Below are 20,350 nucleotides of genomic sequence, written 5' to 3'. Positions count from 1 at the left end.
GGGGGCCTGCAGAGGGAGGCTAACAGGGTATACCAGTTGGCTCGGGCTGCGGTAACGGGATGCCAGAGACGGGGCGGCTTAGACATCACGTATTTCTCTCTTCACAGCTCTGGAGGCTGGAGGTCTGAGATGTGGTTTATGCTGAGGGCCCCCTCCTGGCTTGCAGATAGCCACCTCCTCACCGTGTCCTCCCGTGACCTTTCCTCTGTGTGCACAAGGGGAGGCCTGGAAACTTCTGTGTCTCCTCTAAGGACACCAGTCTGATCAGATCAGGGCCCCGCCTTTACACTCTCTTAACTTTAATCCCCTCCAGAGGCCCTGTCTGCTGACACAGGCACATATCCGGGCAGGGCTTCAGCCGTGAATTTTGAGGGGGGCTCCATTCAGTCCATAGTGCTGGGATGGGGGGGGCAGGGGGCACTAAGTCAAGAGAGGTTGGCCAGAGCAGGAGGGTGGGGGTGGGGGGAGGCCGCTAGCTCAGAATTCAGGGGAGAGGAGGGGTCCCCTGCACTAGGAACTCACAAGAGGAGGAGACTTGCCCAGCTCATCATCAACCAGGGACCTCACAGTCCCTCAAGAGCATTTATTAAGCACCTTCTGCATGCGTGGTGAGCGAAGCCAAGTGCCACTGGGGGGACACAAGTGAGCGTGTGCACCTGGGTGATCCTCGGGGCCACGGGGTCTTGTTTTCCTCACTCCCTCTTCATCCCCTCCTTCCGGTGAAACCCAAGTGGCACATGACCTTTCTGCTCGCTCATACGGGTCTCCAAGCATCATGCAGTCTAAGTCCCACACTCCATTTGGTTCAGAAATCCGAATATCCTTCCCATGTGATGATCAAGGCTTCTAGGTGATTCCCTATCTCGCCTGCCCTTCCCCCACAGCCCTCGTCCCCATCCCCCAGCGGGGGCTGGTCCACTGCAGCAGGATGGCCCTGGGCTCTCAGCTGTCATTGGCCGCTCAGACCCTGGCATGCATGGCCTCGGGGGTCACGTTTGTTAGAGCCTCAGTTTCCCTCAGAAGGACGTGGTATCCTCGCTTGGACAGTTAGAGAACCCGAGACCCTTCGGGGCCCAGACGAGGATGGAGCCGCAGAGACATGGAAAGGATACGGGTCAGAGATCAGAGTTTTGGGGACCTGTTAGTCTCCTCTCCCTGCCGCCATAACACATCGCCGTACTTGGCGTTTTTGAATAAGAGGAATTTACTATCTCACAATCCTGAGGGTCTCACTTGGTTAGAATCATAAGGTCAGCCGGCTCTGTCTTCTAAAGACACCAGGGGAAGATCTGCTTCCTTCCCTTCCCAGCTTCTGATGCTGCCACGTTCCGGGTCTTGCGGTCCCGCCTCCGTCTTCAAAGCCAGCAGTGGCTAGTGGTGACTTTCTCACGTCTCGTCACTCTGATGCTGACTCTCCTGCCCCCTTCTTCCACCAATAAGGACCCTGTTGATTACATTGGCTGCCGCTGGCTAATCCAGGCTTCTCTCCCCATCTAAGGGTCCTTTGTCACATCTGCAAAGTCGCTTTGCCGGGTAGGGTCACGTATTCGTAGTTTCTGGGGTCAGGAAGTGGACAGCTAGATAAGGCAGGACACCCTCGAGCTCCTCGTTGTGACCGGCACCCGTGCTCCTCCCTGAGACCAGGCTTGGCCCTGGGGACGTGGAAACACGGGATCCACACGACTGCAGCACTAGCTCACGTGTGAGGCACACGCCGGAAAACGTGTTCTTCCTGGGGAAGGTCGTCAGCCCAGGATGCCGGTCTCTGGGTTCCCCCATCAGGCTGAGAAATCTTAGGAAGTGCCGTCTCCTTTTGAACAAGATAGAGGAGAAGGAGGAGGAAGAAGTAGTTCTAGAAGGCAGGCTGCTCCACCGCGTGCTTTCTGGGAAGGCACGGCAGGAATTTGGGCCCCGTGGACGAGAGTGGCGGACTTCCTAACCTGCGGCCCCCCCCGAGGCGGGAGGAGAGGGGCATCCAGACAGCCCCCTCTGTGTGTGGTCCCCGTGCTCACCGGTCTCCAGACTCGCTCTGCGTGACCCCGGCCCCCCCGCCCCCAGCTCCCTCCCTGCTTCCTTGGCTCTCTGCTCCCTCGGTTCCTGTGCCTGCCCCGCCACACATGTGGGTGTGCCACCAGCTCCCTGCCTGTCCCTCTCTAGCTCACCCGCACACGCTGTCCCCACAGCCTCTCCCTGTACGCGGCAGGGCTCAAATCTTCAGCCCTGGCTGCAGGGCTCCGTGGCGCTGAAGCCCCCTGTGTCCGTCTGTCCTCTGCTCGTGTCCCCGTCGATGCCCTGACCTCCCCCTGACTCCACAAGCACCAAAGCCAACGCCGTCCCCTCAACCCGGAAACCTGCCCGCCCTCCTGGGCCTCCATTCTCTGTGGATGTCCTGGCCGTGTTTCTAGATGTTCGAGCCGCGGCATTTTCCTCCTCCCCTTCCCCGTCTCCCCCTAACACAGTCATCTGTTGAGTCAGGAGATGTGAGCCACATGCTGTGTCCTGCCTGCGTGTGGGGTCGGGTGGAGAGATGGGCAGGAGTGAGTCTGAGACTCCAAGACTCTGGGAGTCCAACTGAAGCATTTCTAAGGCATCGCTGTTGTTTTTAGAAGGGGTCCGGCCCTGACCCTTCTGGCCCGGACAGAGCAGTGCGGGGGGCCACTGTGTGGGGCCCTGAACGGCAGGCAGAGCAGGGCGGTCATCCTTGGAAGACGGGAGATGCGCAGAGTGAGCCCTGCACTGATTGTCCGGCTGTCCGCCCCGGCATCTTCCTGTGCAGGTGCAGGGAGATGGCCTCACTGAGATGAGGAGAGTGGAGAGGGTGCTTCTGGGCTGTCGAAGCAGCTGGAATTTGTAGGACAGGGAATTCGAAAAGAGCGAGCGATGCTAACTAATCTGGATGTAAATTTTAAAATATAAAAAATAAAAAAAAAAAAGAAAAGAGTGAGCTGTGCAAAGGGGGTCCTCAGACACTTGCAAGGGGATTGAGTGGGTCAAGGCCGGGGTGCTCCCCAGCAGGCAGAGATCCGCGAGGCTCGGCAGAGGTCACCTAAGGGAGTGAGGATGGAACCATGATGCTGTAGGTCGGGGGTGCAGGGGGACCCAGCCCAGTCCACGGAGAGCCCTGGATGTTGACGCTGGAGGTCGGGGGGTGCAGGGGGACCCAGCCCAGTCCACGGAGAGCCCTGGATGAATACAACGGATGGTCTCTTGAAAGTCCAGAGAGACTGAGTCTTAGGAGCAGGGAGCGTGTCATGAAGGACCACGTTCAAAACCAAAATAGATTCGCAGCTGCTAGAAGTGTGTTCAGGGTCTTGAAGGACAAGATGGAGGAACAGATGGAGAGTCGTAGCAGAGAAGCAGAAACTATAAGGGAGCCGAATGCAAATTGTAGACAGAAAAGATACAGTGGCTGAAATGGAAATTTCACAGCCAATTGAAAAGGGCCCCACAGTGTCAGCTTCTCGTGCGAGACAGGCTGGGGGGCCGTTCTCACGCAGGGGCTCGTGAACCAGGACCTGGGGCGGGCGGGGGACCCCTGGCATCCTCGTTTCTCTCCTGGCACCCAGCCCTCCTTGCGCCCCCTTTTCCGCCCCCTGCCACTCAGATGCCAACGCTTCCCGCACGCGAGCTCCTGTGGGCCGAGCCCGGCGGGCCCCAGGATGGCCGGTTCCGGCTGGGAAGCGGCTGCATTAGCGGCAGGAGGCGGTGCGTCCTCGGAGCTCAGACTTGTGCATCCCCGTGATTACAGCCTCAGGATCAGTTCCAACGTGGGACTGATTGAGAAAAAGCTTTCTCATGGCTGGCTTGTCTGTCTGTCGCCGCGGAGCCTCTCAGCCATATGTTCGTATGTATCCACGGCCCCATTTATGTGTCGTCCTCCTTCCCAGGAAGGCACGGAGACAGTGGCTCTGGTGGCAGCAGCAGGCCAGGCAAGCAGGGCGGGTGGGGGGACGAAAACCTGTCAGAGATACAATCAGCCCCACTTTGGCTCAGGAATCCCCCTCCCGGGGACTGGGGGGATGGGAGCGTTGACCCCTGTGCTGGGGGGACAGAGGGAGGACAGTCCCTGCAGCTGTGGCCAGAGGACCAAAAGGAACACCTGTGTGTCCGTTCCGGGGGGTTACGCGACCGTCACTCTCTGGGACAGTTGGTGGCCCTTAAAGGCCAGGAGCCGGACTGAAGCACCCTGATCTGGAACCGGAGCCCAACGTGTGAGCGAGGCAGGTGCGGTGTGCGGTGTGGTTCCACTTCTGTAAGACAGAAGAGCGAAGTCTGAGTAAGTGGTTAGTTGTAGAGAAGTAGGCGTGGAAGTAAGGCTCCTAGAACGTAGCAGTGGTTTCTTCTGGAGGGGAGACGTGGGCGGAAAGGGCGTCTTCTCCCTCCCTGCTGCTGCTTTGGGCTTAAGCTGTCTGCAGGTACCTGTTCTTTTTGGAGCTGAGGGAACAGACTTGCGGGAGCCGGAAGGCAGCCAGGTGGCTCTCTGCTCTCCGCTGTGACCTGGGACAGCTCCTGTGTCTGTGAGCCTCGTGGCCCCTCTGGTGCCTCCCCTCGTGGGGGGCTGGGGCCTGGTGGGCCCCCTCCGGCTCCGACAGTCGGGGCGAGCTCCCTGTAGGTGCAGGGTGGTCCCCTGAGGTCATCGGACGGGTTTTCTTTAAGCGTGTCGATGTCGTGAATTATCTGGATTGTTTTCCAAATGTTAAGCCACCTTGCACCCCTGTCAGTCATGGTATCGTTGTCATTTTTACAAATCCTCGGGTTTGATTCGCAAAAACTGTTTATAATTTTACACCCATGTTCGTGGGGTTGTCAGTCTTTAACTTTTCTTTGATTCAAATATCTTTTCTGGTTTTAACATCAATGAGAATTCTAGTTTCGTAGCAGGGGTTTTAAAGTCCCCCCCCCCCCTTCCTCCTTGTCTTTCAACTTCCTGAAATAACTTATGCAGAATTGGATTACTTAGTACATGCTTCATTGTCAATGTTTGCCTCTGGGCCCGCAGGCGTTTTTGTCTGGCGGGAGGGGGGAAGCGTTTTAACTACAGATTTTATTTCTTTAATAGATAAAAGTCTATTCCGGTTTTGTATTTTTTTTTTTTCCTTGAGTGAGCCTTGGTAGATGGTATAGAATCAGATGGAGAGCCCACTCGTCTTCCTGATGTTGGTAATTTCTCTGTCTCCCTCTCTTTCTCTTTCTCTCCACCCCCCCCCCCCAATCAGTTTGGCTAAAGTTCTATCAATTCTGTTGCTCCTCTCAAAGAACCAGCTTTTGGTTTCAAGGATTTCCTTCATCGTTTTTGTATTTTCAGTTTTCACTGCTTTCTTTTTTTTTTAACGTTTATTTTTGAAGGAGAGAGAGACAGAGTGTGAGTGGGTTAGGGGCAGAGAGACAGGGAGACACAGCATCCGAAGCAGGCTCCAGGCTCTGAGCTGTCAGCACAGAGCCCGAAGCGGGGCTTGAACCCACGAACCGCGAGATCATGACCTGGGCCGAAGTCGGATGCTTAACCGACTGGGCCACCCAGGCACCCCCAGTTTTCACTGCTTTCTGCTCTGATCTTTATTATTCCTTCTGCTTCTTTGGGTTTAATTGGCTCGTCTCTCTCTAGTGTCTTAAGATGGAACATGAGGGCACTGATTTGAAGGCTTTCTTCTTTTTGGAGATAGGTATTCAATGATGTAAAATCTCCCCCATCACCATTTTGATATATTGTATTTTTTATTTGCTTCACAATACTTTCTAATTTCCCTTTTGATTTCTTCTTGGGACTATGGGTTAGTCAGAAGATTTTTTTTTAATTTAGTTTCCAAAGATGGGGGTACTTTTCTAGAGAGCTTTTTGTCACCAATTCCCAGTTTTATTTCACTCTAATCAGAGAGTGTGTTTTCTGCGACGGGAGGGAGCACTTTCACACGTATGGGGACCTGCCTCTAAGCGTGTGTGTGGTTTTCTGGCAGCCGCCGTGCACACACGTGGGAAGAGAGCGTGTGTCCCGGGCAGGGTTTTTCTAAATGTCAAGCAGGTCCCGTGGCCGGTTAGTGGCTCTCGTGTCTTCCACTCCCTTCCACTTCGCCTTCCTTGTTCTATCACTTCCTCAGGAGAGGTCTTGAGATCTTCAACAGCGCCTTGAGGTTTCTCTGTTTCTTCTCTCAGTCTGTCAGGTGTCGCGTTTCGGTTTTGAACCTCTCAACAGGTTCACAAATCTTTAGCACTGGTCCGTCCTCCGGATGAAGCCGTCCCTTTAGCACTCTGAGATCGCCCTTGATCCCTGAGAAGGTTCTTGGCTCAGAAATCTACCTTGCGTGATGTTCACGAGTGCCTTTGGCTTTCCTTCGATGGGTTCAGAGCTGTGCGTCTTTCCCCTCGTATCTGTTTGTGTCTTTATAGTCAAAGTATGTGTTTTGTGGGCAGCATAGAGTTGGGTCTTGCTTTGTTATCCATCTGAGAGTTTTTGCCTTCCAGGAGGGTATTCAGACTATTTGTGCTGAATGCAGCTCTTAGGTTTAAATTGTTTTCTTAACTTTATTTATTTTGAGAGCAAGAGACAGAGCAAGCGAGGGAGGGGCAGAAAGAGAGAGAAAAATCCCAAGCAGGCTCCTCACTGTCAGTGCAGAGCCTGACATGGGGCTTGAACTCACAAACCGTGAGCTCATGACCTGAGCCGAAGTTTGAGGTGCCTGATAGGGACTGGGGGGCGGGGGCGGGGGACGTCCTGAAGGAAGCCTGGAAAGCAAGCCTGGAGTACAGGAGAGGAGGTGAGACCACGTATGGAAATCCCGAGCCATTAGCAGTCGGGCCTTAGTGTCTCATGGGACAGAGGAGGTCATGTGGGGAACAGGTGTGGACAGAGGGTCCTGGGACACACGGACATGTAGAGGTGGGGAGACGTCAAGGAGCCAGCAAAGGAGACTGAGGCGGGGCCATCAAGGTGGGAGGACAGCCGACCGGAGTGGTGGCTTATGGGGAAAGGGAAGGGAGCCTTTCACAAAGAAGGGAGTGCCGACCACCTCTGGGTCTCCAAAGGCACCCTCTGCCCCACTGGGGTAGGTAATAGGAGCTGACGAGACAGGGGCCTGGGGCACATTGGCAGTTCCATACCTGCTGGTGTGCCCATGAGCAGGTGCGTGCAAGGCTGCCTCCTGCCTGCTGAGCCAGGGCCCTCGCAGTGCCACCCAGCGCTGTCCCGGCCACTGTGGCACCAGGGGACAGGCAGCATCACCCCACCCTACCTCCTCTGCCCCGCCTGTCTGCTGCACATTGGAAAGGCACCCCCAACGTTCACCGGAGTCAAATTAGATCTGGTACCATCAGACTTCTAATTTACTTAAGTTTTTGGCTTCTACGTTGATTTTAGTTTTTGCCAATAACTCCATAGGGTGTTAGGCAGGACCGGTCTGAAGGTAGATGAGAGTCTTGCCCTTGGAAAGACAGTGTTGGTTCCCACAGATGCACCCAGGGAAAAGACATTTTGAGGCAGGTGAGCTCTGACCACATCCAGAAGCCAGCCTTGCCCGTGGGGACTTTGGGGGAGCCAGCAGACATGGTGGCTGTTCTCCGGGAGCGAGAAAACGAGTGTTTTCCCTCCGCTGACTGCCAGGCGGCCGGTCTCCGCCGAGATCTGCACACTCTCAGAGTTCAAGACCACCGCAGGGCTGGAGGGGAGGAGCATGTTACCGTAGACCGAGTGAGACCCTCTCACAGAGACTCAGCCTCCTCCTCTTGGATGAACTTGCCCTGTGTGGCTGCGGCCGTGGGTTATGTACAGAGTTCTGGAAAAGGTGACCCTGACCATTTTTTCCAGTTGTTGCTTTTATGGAGGAGAGAGTTTCTCTACTATCTTTCCTAATGTTGCTCAACAGTGTTCTCTCTCTTTAAATAATTATTCATTTTCATTTAAGGAAATTATGATAAAAAAACACACAATACTAAAAAGCAAAATTAGTACAGAAAATGATGAATTCTTGACCTCCCTGGGCCAATTATAATGTCATATGTACTTAAAATTTCGGCACCTACACATCTACAGACACGTTTCTGGGGATGGCACACACACATCCGTACCCCTGCTGTCGTCAGCAGCATCCCGTGGATGCCTTTCTGGCACTCAGTGACCTACATGCCACCATTGTCGATGGGTCTGCGGAGGCTCATGGTACATACGATGTGCCATCATCTGACAGGTGTCATCCTGGGTATCTTGGTTTATTTAATTTCTTGCTTTCATAAATGACGCTGGGCGAGCACCCTTGTATCTGGTTTTCTGTGCTTGTCCCACTTTTCTGTGTCAAAACAGGGAAACCGGTGCGTCTGGGGGCATCTGGGGAGGGAGGACTGCTTGCCTCCCACGGTCGGGACAGAAAGGTTTCCTGACCTCGGGTCCTCAGCCTCACATCTTCTCCGAGTCAGACCGCTCTGGGATGTGTGCTCGTTCAGAGCGATTCTGGGGGCGCCTGGGTGGCCCAGTCAGTTGAGTGTCTGATTCTTGATTTCACCTCAGGCCACGATCTCACGGTTGGTGGGATCGAGCCCCACGTGGGGCTCTGCGCTGACAGGGTGGAGCCTGCTTGGGATTCTCTCTCTTCCTCTCTCTTTGCCCCTCCCCTGCTTGTGTTCTTTGTGTCTTTGTCTCTCTCTCAAAATAAATAAACATTAGGGGCGCCTGGGTGGCCCAGTTGGTTAAGCGTCCGACTTTGGCTCAGGTCATGATCTCACAGTTTGTGGGTTCAAGCCCCGTGTCGGGCTCTGTGCTGACAGCTCGGAGCCTGCTTGGGATTCTGTCTCCTTCTCTCTTTGCCCTTCTCCCACTTGCTCTCCGTGTCTTTCGCAAAATAAATAATAAAAAAATACTAAAAGTAAATAAATGAGCATTAAAACAACAACAAAAAACCCAAATTGACCCAATTGAAGGTTGGGTGGGAGTGCTGGCCGGATTCGTGGAAAGCCTCATTTGGAAGCTATTTGGAAATTTCCTTTGTTGACTTCTCAGTAACAAAACCTAGTAACCTCCTGACACGCTAGAGAAGACCTGATACCAGGCTCTAAGTTTTCGTCGTGTCCCTACTGTGTGCCCGCGCCGTGCCCGGAGAGGCTGGGAGAACGGCTTGCTTGCTCCCGGCACCGGGACTTTATGTGGAGCGAATTCTCATTTCCATCTGGAAATCTCTGACGAAGGTTCTTTTTCTCAGTTAAGAACAAATACGATTAAAGTTTGTAATAAGCCCAAGACATTTGCCATGGGCTTAAAAAGACTTTCGTTATCAAAAGCTTAAAAGATTAAACCACACTCAGTGTGGTTTCATAGTTGAGCATACTCTGGGTCTCTGAAAATGGCAATCCCTTCTTGCCGAGTATTAGACCCTTGACATTCATGAAGGATTTGTCCCGAGACCTTTGAGATGCCCTTAATTCGTGAATGCCACCAAAGCTGTCAGTTTCCCCCGGAACACACAGTAAAGACTAACCGAAAAATGCACGTGACTCCTTCAGGCTCTTTGTGATCCTATAAATGTAGGACTCTAGCCATTTATAAAGCTATTAAAACAAATTCAGGCTAGAGCCCTCGCTGGAATGGTTTGGGGAGCCATTATGTTCCTCTTTCTCTATAAAGCATAGCAAACAAGCTCATATTAGAAATTCAAACCTCAGCGGAGCCCCCTATTTTTGTGTCTTACTTTGTCCCCAACTTCTGTGAAACTGTCACGTTCTGAGACTCATTTCTGGCTTTGTACCCCCGTCTTCGACGCTAGGCGTCGGCTTTCTCGGGGAGCCATTTTTCTTGGCCTCCACCCAGGGGGTGTTGGGGGATGGTCTGAACCCCCGGATTGAAATCCATGTCCTGGTAAAGCTGCAGAACTGCCACCTGCAGTTACCTGCCAGGGGCGGGGGGCAGGGGGGGTGTCTCATTCAGAAACTCACCGACTCCGCACATCACCGTTTCCCAGCATACCATCCTTCTCTGCCTGTGAACACCGCCGAGCCCACTTCTCTTAATTTAGACATCCCATCCTCTAAGATCTTACTCGCACCCGGATGTTGGCTGAGCCCGGGCGTGTGTGGAAATAAAGATCAGCCTCAGCCTGGGGACCCGGAGTCAGCCCATCCTTTCCTTCGCTCTGTGTTCGTTGGTAACATGCTGCGTCAGCGCTGTTCCGGGGCCCGCGGAGGGCACACTGCTGTTGACCTCAAAGTCTGGTGAAGGAGACGATAAATTGACGGACGGGGAAGAGCTCAGATCCAGGGGGAGTTCACGGTGTGGTGTCGTGGTGATTGGAGTCCCCGCGGGCCCCTTTGAGAAGGACGGAGGCCGGCTGTGGACGGTCCAGCAGAGCCGGGTGGCCTGTGGGGGGCAGACCTGCTCCGACGGCCCCGGGGTAGGCTGCTCTCGGGACTGGGGAAGCGGGGAGAGTGGACCCTGAGGGGAAAGGGGAGGGGAGGGGACCGCCATGGGAAGTAACTGTAGGTTATGGTCCAGACTCAGAAGGAAGCCTGAGTGCCATTCATAGTCACCCTGGGGGAACAGGTCTGCCCCTGGAGGTCCTCTGTGATCGATCGCCCACCCGTGGAACGCATGGCCCACAGGCGGTGACATCACTCTCTCCCGGTATCGCCCCCGTGCCCGTCCGAAGGCGCCACAAGCCAACAGACGCATCCCCATTGCCCTGGTGCAGACTCCTTCGAGCAGCAGGGGGGCGGCTAGGTCGGCAGGCCAGCACCCGACTAATACCTGTGTCCTTGTCCCTTCCCTCCCGTCCCTCCGGCGGCTCCCAGGAACACTGCCGAGAAAATGCAAGAAGGAGCTCTTGGCGGTGAAGCTACGGAATCGGCCCAGCAAGCAGGAATTGGAAGACCGGAACATTTTCCCCAGGAGGACTGACGAAGAGAGACAGGAAATCCGACAGCAGATTGAGATGAAACTCTCCAAGTAAGTAGTGGCTTGTCGCCTCAGGCAGAGGCGGGGGGCGGGGGGGGGCCCCCTCGCAGCCCGCACCCCGCTGAGGCCCTGTCTTCCCTGCCCTGCGCCGTCTCAGGGCTCCCAGACGGGGCTCTGACCGCGACTTCTCGCCTCGCCACCGTCCACGCTGGGGACCGGACAGTCCTTTGTCCTGGGGGCCGTCCTTGTCTTCACGCCTGACATCCTCCTGTGACAGTCAGAACTGTCCCCGCACATCTCCACCTGCCTGTGGCGGGGGGGGGGGGGGGGGGTGGGGCACATCGCCCCCAGCAGAGAGCACCGGTCTGTAGAGGGCAAGCGAGCCCCCTGAAGGAGTGAAGGGGCCACGGCTGGGAGGGGCTGTGACAGCGTGGGCAGGACATGCCTTGTGGGCGTCCCGGACCTGGGGGAGAGGCTCTGTTTTCGCCTCCACCAGGCCACCTTCCTGCAGGGATGTGCATCCCGTATTGCCAGATCGCCTAAGTTTTGCAAGGAAAGCTGGAATCTACTGGGGGGACAGTACGTGCACCAAGTTGAGCCCATCTGCTGTCTGGCTGTGACCCAGAGCCACGAGTGAGCGCCCTCTGCTTTACAGCCCCCAGGTGTCCCCTAGGGCGGTCACTAGGGTTGGCTGTGTGATGGGCCCGGACAGCGTGGAGCTGTGGGTCTTTGTGGCTGGGATCTGCCAGGGTCCAGGGATGCGCCCTGGGACAGGATGCTTTGTTACCAGTAGGGGGACAGGCTGTGACCGCGTGGTGGGCCCAGCATTGGAGGACTTTCTAGGTTGCTCCCCAAAAACCAGGGGCCAGAACACACGGGGCAGTCCCGCTCTCACCGGCGGCCCCTGCCACGAAGCTGGCCCAGAGCAGCTGAACATGAACCACAGGGCTTTTGTGGGAATCAGGCCCTTCGAGCCTTCTGGATCGTAGCCCCAGGATTGGGGGTGCGGGTGTCAGAAAGGACGTATTAACGGGGCTCGGGCACACACCTGTTGCCATCTCCCTGACCTCCCTGCTGCACCTTCTGGAGTATGGCCTGGGCGGGGCTGGGCTTGGAGGGACAGGGTCCCGGACTCCCTCAGCCTACCCGTTCCCCCTTTAACCCTCAGAAACTGGTCCTGCAGAGCAGGAAGGGATGGCATCCCGATGGTGGACCCGCTGTCCCCGTGCCTCACCCTCGATTTGCCCTTGACGGGCGCTTCTCACTGACCCCTGCACCCAGGTCAGCTGCGGGGACCACGGGAACATGCAGGTTCCGATGAAGCAGGTCTGCAGCGGCCCTGGGGGTCTGTGTTTAGACAAGCGCCAGGGGACGCCAGTGCCGCTGGTCTGTGGGCCACCCTCAGCGTCTTCCAGCCTCGGTAGCCTTGACACTTGGGGCCGGGTGAGTTTGTGGTGGGGTGTCCTGGGCAGGCTAGGACGTTTAGCAGCAACACTGGCTTCCGCCCGGTGGGGGGGAGGGGTTACTCCTATCTTGCTCCCACCCACCCAGCTGTGACAGCCAGAAATGCCTCGAGACATTATCGAGTGTCCCCTGGGGGACAGAATCGTCCCGGTCAAGAAGCACTGATCTGAAGGTCAACTTGGACTTCTTCCCCCCGGGGGTCTTTCCTCTGCCTGAGGCACGGGGCTCTTTGGGTGGCTCAGCCCTTGTTCCGCTCTGCACCAGGGAGTGTGGGCCCTGTTGAGCCCATCTTCCACTGAAATCCCTCACTGAATGTTGTCAGGGGGGAGGGCGGGGAATGTGCAGACCCCAGGTGCTAGGATTCTCTGTGCCTCGGTTTTCTCACCTGTAAAATGGGGTGATAGCAGCTGCCAGGCCCATGGCAGAGGAGGGACCGGCTCAGCAGGGCACAGGGGCCCCAAGCTGGGGTCCTAGACACTTGGAGTCACACACACAGACCTGGGTTCAAATTCCACTCTGCGCTGATGTCCGGGGTGACCTTACCCCTGTCTGGGTCTTTTCTCATCTTTAAGGTGGGATGCTGACCTTCCAAGGTCATCGTCTGTTTCTGGGAGATCCCGTAAGGAAGGCGTGTTACACAGCACCTGCCCCTCGGCAGGTTGGGCTGCTGACCTCTGCGAGCTGGGGCCTCTTCCTGCGTCATCTCTAAGCCTTGTGGCCAACGGTGTCTGTGACACAGACTGCTCTCAAGGTGTCTGGTGGCTACTTGGGGCTCAGGAACCCCACGGGGAAGCTTCTTAAAATACAGATTGATGGGGCGCCTGGGGGGCTCAGTCGGTTGAGCGTCCGACTTCGGCTCAGGTCACGATCTCTCAGTCTTTGGGTTCCAGGCCCACGTCGGGCTCTGTGCCGACGGCTCGGAGCCTGGAGCCTGTTCAGATTCTGTGTCTCCCTCTCTCTCTGCCCCTCCCCTGCTCGCACGCTGTCTCTCTCTCTCCGTCAAAAATAAATAAACATGAAAAAAAATTAAAAAAAAAAAAACAGATTGGTGAGCCCCGTCCAGACCCGAGACCGGAACATTCTAACAAGTTGCCTGGTATGGGTGGGCTGAGGCAAGCCACCAGTGTGAGCCCATATTAGCGGATTGAATGAGGCTGTGATGCCCCTCAAGCCCTTATCGTTGCATCTGGGTCACGCGTCAAGGACTTAATTTACTCGTGTGAGGGGCCCTGGGCAGCGGAGATCGCTCCTGTCAGCTCGCGCCTTCCTGCAGAGCCACGGCCTCAGACCTCTTCCTGTGTGGCTGAACCGCCCCCCCTCCCCCCGCCCCCGTGCTTGGTCCCCCTGCTTGGTGTGGGGCAGATGCCGGAGGAACACGTGCGGGAGGGAGCGGGGAGGGAAGCCTAGGAAGCAAATGCATGAACCCCTCGGGAGGGGTCCAGCTATCACAGACGGGGAGGAGGCCTGGACCGCCGGAGGGGACCCCTGTGGACACAGGGCCCCAGACCAAGGTCTGCCCCTGCTGCCGGGGGGTGTCCCAGAGGCCCCCTGAGGAGAGGGGTCTGGACCAGCATTTCCGAGAGAGATGGCAGGTGTCGGGTGTGAGCGGTTGTCCGAGGTGCAGCTTGGGCCCGGTTGTGGGGCCCCGAGGCCTTTCCTCCTGGGTGTCGCAAGGCCCCTTTCGGGGTCGCGGCTGTAGTCACCATGCTGTGCCGGAGGCCTCTTGAGTGAGGGGAACCTGAGGGCACGGGCACAGCCACGTCCACGGCCACGTGGGGTGTCGCCATGCCTGGCCTCAGCTGTGCTGCAGGCGCCGTGGGCGGGCCGTGGGGTGTCCAGACCTCACCCACGGCAGGCAGGGAGGTTCTTGTACCCCTCTGGGGAGCTGCTGGTACAGTGGAAAAAATGTCAGACCGTGGGCCAGGGAGGCAGTGGGGACAGTCTCCACGTCCTGGGATGATTTGGGGACTTGGTGCCACCACCCGGGGACTTTGATGGCCGTTGCCTCAGTGGAGCCCCGGCTGCCTGTGCCTGTGGGCCGGGCTCCCGGCCCTGCAGTGGGGCCGCAGGCTGCTGGGGTCCGGCTCCCGGGCGCCGGGGCTATAGTCCCAGCACTGACTGACCCCAGGCCGCCGTGGACGTCTAGCTCCAGCGTTTCACGTGAATGGGACAGTCTGTGCTTCCCGAACGGCAGGCACCGTTGAGGGGGCTTCTCGGTCTGCGGCCCCCTGAGTGCCTGACGACCTTCAGTTTCCTTTCACTCACCCTGGCCTCAGCCTCATCAGTGATAGCCTTGAGTCCCGTGTTCTCGTTACATGTTTTTTCTTTTTTAAATAAAGGAGAAGAGATTTCCTAACTCTTCACCTGGGTAGGGGGTGCGGTGGGGGTGGTTCTGAGCCTCAAATGAGAAGCCACAGGGAGGGGGGTGTGCGTCCTGAATAAAGTCTCCTGCAGGTGTGCTGGAATGATCTTCCCCCCCCCCGCCCCCAGTATTTATTTTGAGAGGAGAAGGTGGGGGCAAAGGAGGGGCAGAGAGAGGGGAAGAGAGAGAATCCCGAGCAGGCTCCAAGCCGTCAACGTGGAGTCCAACATAGCACTCGATCTCACAAACCGTGAGATCATCACCTGGGCCGAAATGAAGAGTTGGCTGCTTAACCGGCTGAGCCACCCAGGTGCCCCTGGAATGGCCTGTCTTGACCCTCTCTCCGCCACGTCTTTGCGGCCTTCCCCTTTCCGTTGGTGCACCGGCCACGTTCACGCAGTCATGCACTCAGCAGGTATTTGCCGAATGGCTGTGACGTGCCCGACACGCTGCTGGGCGTGAGGTGTCCCAGCAGACAAGACGGAGGTAGTCTCTGCCCTGTGGGGCTTACTGTACCTGAGTATGCTGCAGGCATGGCTGGATCCAGATGCTCCTACGGCATTGATAGGAGTTGGTCTACTTCTGATTCTTGGCTTGGCTGTGCTCCGTGTGGCTTCGTTCTCTGGCTATTTTGCTCCACATCCTGGTCCAGGAAGCTCCAGGCTTACCTCTATATGGGAGCCCATTCCTGAAGCGATCACCTTGACCAAAGGGACGGAAGGGGCTCCCTGGACACGTTTAGATCACATGCTCATCACTGAACCGATCACCGTGGCCGAGGGAACATGCTCATTAATCAAGCTTGGCTTGCGTAGCTGCTGGTTTCCTCGATGGGATGTGCACTTGCGTGAGGGTTGGTCTTCTGTTTCTCTTATTTCTGGTGAGATTGGACGTGTTTTCAGTGTTTGTTGGCTCCTTGGTTGTTTCTTCTTTTCATGAACTTCACCTGCAGGTTTCTTTGTGTTAATGATTTTAGGAGTTTGCTTTGGAAATTGTGGCTTCGACTCCTTCCTCAGTTTGGTGAGTTACACAGCCGTTCTCTGGGGCTCGTGTTTTCATTTAGGTCATACTTCCCTGTGTGCAGAAGTATTTCATTGTAAGGTCGTTGGATTACCAGTCATACTCCTTAGGCATCAGCGGGCTTTTCTGTCAGGGGCCAGCAAGTCAATGCTTCCCGCTTTGTGGACCCTACAGTGTCTGTTGTAACAACACGACTGTGCTACTGTAGCACTAACGTGGGCTTAGCCCGTGTGGAATGAGTGTGTGTGGCGTTGTGCCGAGGAGAAAACTGTATTTACAAATGTAGATAGCGGCCCGTGGGACAGAGTTTGCCGACCTCCGATACACTTTATGGTTCTGCTGTTTGTGTCATGTTTAAAAAATCCCTCCCTACCCAGAGGTACAGAATAAACTTACTCTTTTTTTTTAAATGTTTATTTATTTTTTTGAGAGAGAGACAGAGGGAGAGGGGGACACAGAAGCCGAAGCGGGCTCCAGGCTCTGAGCTGTCAGCGCAGAGCCCGACGCGGGGCTCGAACTCACACACCGCGAGATCGTGACCTGAGCCGAAGTCAATGCTTGACCGACAGCCCCCCAGGTGCCTCAAGAATGGAGTCACTTATTGTACTATTTTTGCACCTGCCTTCTAGTTCTGCCAAATGATAATGGTTTTCTATGTAATAAACAGACCAGGTTCTCTTTCAAAATAGAGTATTACGTGAATTGATCTGAAGGGAAAATAGTAAACAGTGGTGGTATATACGTGGTTCAAAACCAGGACAAAATCATCACGAGGACACTTGGTGTAAGAGAAGTCCAGGCCACCCCCTCCCGCCCCACCCCACCCCTGCCTGTGGGTGCAGGAGGGGAGGTGGGAGGAGGGGGGGGCCAGAAACCAGCCTGAGGGCCTGGAAGGCCCCCAGTTTCGAGGAACCCGAAATACATGTCCCGGACCGGGTTTCCTCCCTTACTCGCTGAGTCTGTCACGCATCTTAAACCTTGGACTAGAACGGAGGAGCTCCTGTGACTTTTGTCACCAGGTTTACAAACAGAAAAGCAACCCGGGACCCAGAGAGGGAGGCAGCTGAGAAGTCGCATCCGCATCCGGGAGGAGGGTCAGCTGCTGTCTCCCCACAGACACGGTTTAATTGGATCCCTTTGTCTTTGTTTTGCCTCCTTGCGGGGTCTTTGCGCCATCACTTGCTGAATAATTCAGCCCTGGTTGCCATGGCAACGTGCCCTCCACCGAAGCAGCCTGAAGCGCGATGGGTGTTTTTGTTTTGTTTTATTTTCTTTAATTTCCAGACCTTTAATGGTTTCTCTTCCGGGCGCTCCCAGGGCTGTCGCGGGTGAAGTGGCCGCTGTCCCCGGCTCCCTGACACAGGCACCTGCCGGGTGCCGGGTGTGGGGGCTCCGCGAGGTGGGGGGCATCTCTCCAGACGGGAGCCCAGCTCACCTCTGTGAGTGACCCTGTCAGTGACTCCGCCACATTTAAGGACCCCCAGCCCTCGTGTGTCACACAGTAGGCGTGTTCTGGACATGATGCCCACAGGCGCGGAGTGTCGTGCGCACGGTGTAAGGGGAGCGACGGTTAAGGACGCCCGCGCACTTTCAGTTTTAAGTGCTGGCCCCGGGCAGTAAGTGTCACTTACTTTCCCTCTTTTGATTCAATCTCGTAGGAACCTGGGAGGATGGGTCTTCTTTCCACTTTACAGAGGAGAAAACTAAGCCTTTCCAAGAAGTTAGGGGACTCGCCCTGGAACCACACCCGGGCTCAGGGGAGGCCTCCTGCCGGAGCGCTGCCTCACCCGCTTCGGGCTTTGCACGGTCCAATGTTGGCTTGGCTCCCATCACCGTGCGTTCTGGCCTCCGGCCAACACGTCCGGCCTCTGGGCTCCCAGTCCTTCCTGCCTGTGTCCGGGAGGGGGGGGGGGCACAGAGATGATGCAAAGTGTCCCCTGGTGCGGAGCAGTGGGGGTGAGTGAAGGTGTCCAGAAAGGGCCCCTTAGCCGCACATAGGCTTTGGGGAACCGGGGCCAGGCGGGCTCGATCCCTGCCTCGCTGTCACAGCGGTGGGAGTCGGGCAAGGGCCGCCTCTGGGTCCCCTCCTGCCTGCATATGGAGACCGCGGCAGCACCCCTGGGGCTCCTGGGGAGGTTCTAGATTAGTCTTTGAAAGAATGTAATAGTGTATCCCTGGCAGGAGGCGCTCAGGGAGACAGAGCTGCTGCTGGCAGGAGCTTGGCTGGGACACACCTGGGTTGTTTGTCACCTGTCACCTCCATAGAGGAGGAGGCCACCCGGTGGGCCGCACTGAGGCTTGAGTGGAGGCCATAGAAGCCTCTACAGGTCGGGGAGCAGCCCCGCATCCTCGTTAATGATGATGCGATCGTCGTTCTCGTTTGTTCTCATTTGTGACTGTCGTGTGACCCGCCTGGAGACAGAGGGGCCTGAGTGCTGCACGAACTTTCTATTAAGTGTCCCGTGGGGGTGGGGGTGGGGGTGGGGGTTCTCCGCTCTGGGGCTGTGTTGTGAGCAGCTGATTAAGGCTCAGTGATGTCCTTCGGGACTTGGTCCTTAGCATGCCACCATGGGAGTTAAATGCTCCTCGTCGTGTCCCTTTGTACATTTCGTTCTGCATCCGGAACAGGCTGCCACCACTCAGCCTCCATGGAAACAAGTTCGCAGGAAAAAAAGAGTGTCGTGCACAGCTGCCCCCACCCACCATGGTCACCTCGAAACCTGCAGAATTTTAGGGAAGACGCTGGATGCTGTTTTGTTTTTTTAAATGTTTTTAATGTTTATTTATTTTTGAGAGAGAGAGAGAGACAGACAGACAGAGCATGAGCAGGGGAGGGGTAGAGAGGGAGGGAGACAGAATCTGAAGCAGGCTCCAGGCTCCCAGCTGTCGGCACAGAGCCCGACACGGGCGGGGCTTGAACCCGTGAACTGTGAGATCATGACCTGCGCTGAAGTTGGAGGCTTAACTGACTGAGCCCCCCAGGCGCCCCCCTTGGCTGGAGGCCTTTAAGGACAGGGGTGGAGGCTGGCACGGCTTTATGGGACCCGAGTATCAGCCTTGGTGCCTGTTGTCCACTGAGGCCTCACAGGCAGTGGGGACCCCGTGCAGGGTCTCAGTTCTGTGGACACAGAATTTGGAAAACACAGAAATCTTTCTTTTTTGTGGGCTTCCCAGGAAGAAAAAAATGGCTTTTAATTTCTGGAAAGGAAGCCACTCATTTGGGCAGAGTTGAAGCTTCATTGCAGGGCCGGGGGGTTATGATAGCAGCGGGGCACTGATAAATATTTGCCGATTGAGGACCCGTCGCTCTGTGCACCCCCCCCCAACCTGCAGCATGGGAACCCAGCTCATCCTGGGCGACTCGAATCCAGTCCCACAGGCATCCTCCGAGATGGGGACAGAGCAGCGTGGTTATTAATATGGTTGTTAGTTATTTATTCAGCGTCTTTTCTGTACCAGCCTCCTGCTGAGTGCTTCATACACATTATCTCCTCGAAGCCTCACAGGGACTCTGGGGGTAGCTACTCCTAATGGTCCTATTTTTCAGATGAGGAGAAGTGCCTCAGAACAGCGCAGTCACCTGCCCCTGCGCGCACAGCAGGAAACGTGGGCGGGTAGCTGGTCACCTGGTCACGTCAGTGTGCACATCTGATCACCAGGGGACTTTGGGAGCACACAGATTCCTGGACCCCGCTCCAGACCTCCTGAGTAGGAATCTGTATTGTAACGGGCCCTTCCTCCCCAAGTGTCCCCGGTGCCTGACGATGCTCTGTATCCCTGCCTCGGGACTCTTGGAAGACTGTTCTCTGAGGTTTCAGGATCACACTGTGCTGTGTTTCTGCACCACAGCTGCCTGGTGGTATCTTAAGGAGAATGCACACTTTGTAATCAGTTGCGTTTCCCTTTTTGCTTTGGCCGCCGGGACTCTCAGAGTCAAGTGCACAGGTTCCCATGGCAATACTGTAAAAAAAAATATTTTTTTATGGAGGCCCTCTTAGGGTATATGAGATTTTACCATGTAGTGTCATGTCAGAAGTGTTTCCATACTGTGACACAGTATTCAGATGTTTATTTTTTTAAAATTTACTTATTTTGAGAGAGAGAGCATGTGCATGTGTGAGCAGGAGAGGGGTAGAGAGAGTGGGGGAGAGAGAATCCCAAGCAGGCTCCTTGCTGACAGCACAGAGCCTGATGCGGGGCTCAAACTCATGAACTGCGAGATCACGACCTGAGCCGAAACAAGAGTCGGATGCTTAACTGACTGAGCCACCCAGGCGCCCTACAAATGTTCATTTTTAATAGTGTCTCGTATCCCAGGACCAGATAAGTCTGCCGGCTTCGCTCTTCCCTCCCAACAATCCACAGACTTGGGATCTTTGCTTTTAAGGTAAAACTACAAGGCTCATTTTCACACGTCAATGTCTTCCTCTTTATGGATTATTTTCATGAGCTACACTTCAAGAAATGGGAAGAAGAGAAGAAACATAAGAGCAGGAGGAGGAAAAGAACATTGAGTTAGACAAGGTCATTACTCCAGAATAAGGCCCACTTGTCAGCTGGATCCCAACAGATCCGACTGGGGGAAAAAGCCTGGACCGCTGGGCTCAGGAGAAAGGGCGCAAAGCTTGTAAACAAAT

The 20,350-nt window shown here is 55.7% G+C and overlaps 1 protein-coding gene across 5 annotated transcripts in view; it reads left to right on the top strand.

Annotated features, from left to right (window-relative positions):
- PHACTR3 (phosphatase and actin regulator 3) overlaps positions 1-20,350 on the top strand; it is a 235,830-nt gene that overhangs the window by 183,000 nt on the left and 32,480 nt on the right. For all 5 annotated transcript variants that reach the window (XM_053890088.1, XM_019426394.2, XM_019426391.2 and 2 more), the window contains one exon: positions 10,765-10,918. In XM_053890088.1, coding sequence (XP_053746063.1) covers positions 10,765-10,918 — 154 coding nt within the window. The remainder of the gene's footprint in view (positions 1-10,764; positions 10,919-20,350) is intronic.

Source organism: Panthera pardus, unplaced genomic scaffold, assembly GCF_024362965.1.
Source record: "Panthera pardus isolate Hobbes unplaced genomic scaffold, ASM2436296v1 HiC_scaffold_25, whole genome shotgun sequence".
Classification (NCBI taxonomy): domain Eukaryota; kingdom Metazoa; phylum Chordata; class Mammalia; order Carnivora; family Felidae; genus Panthera; species Panthera pardus.
This window is presented reverse-complemented; position numbering and strand designations above follow the sequence as displayed.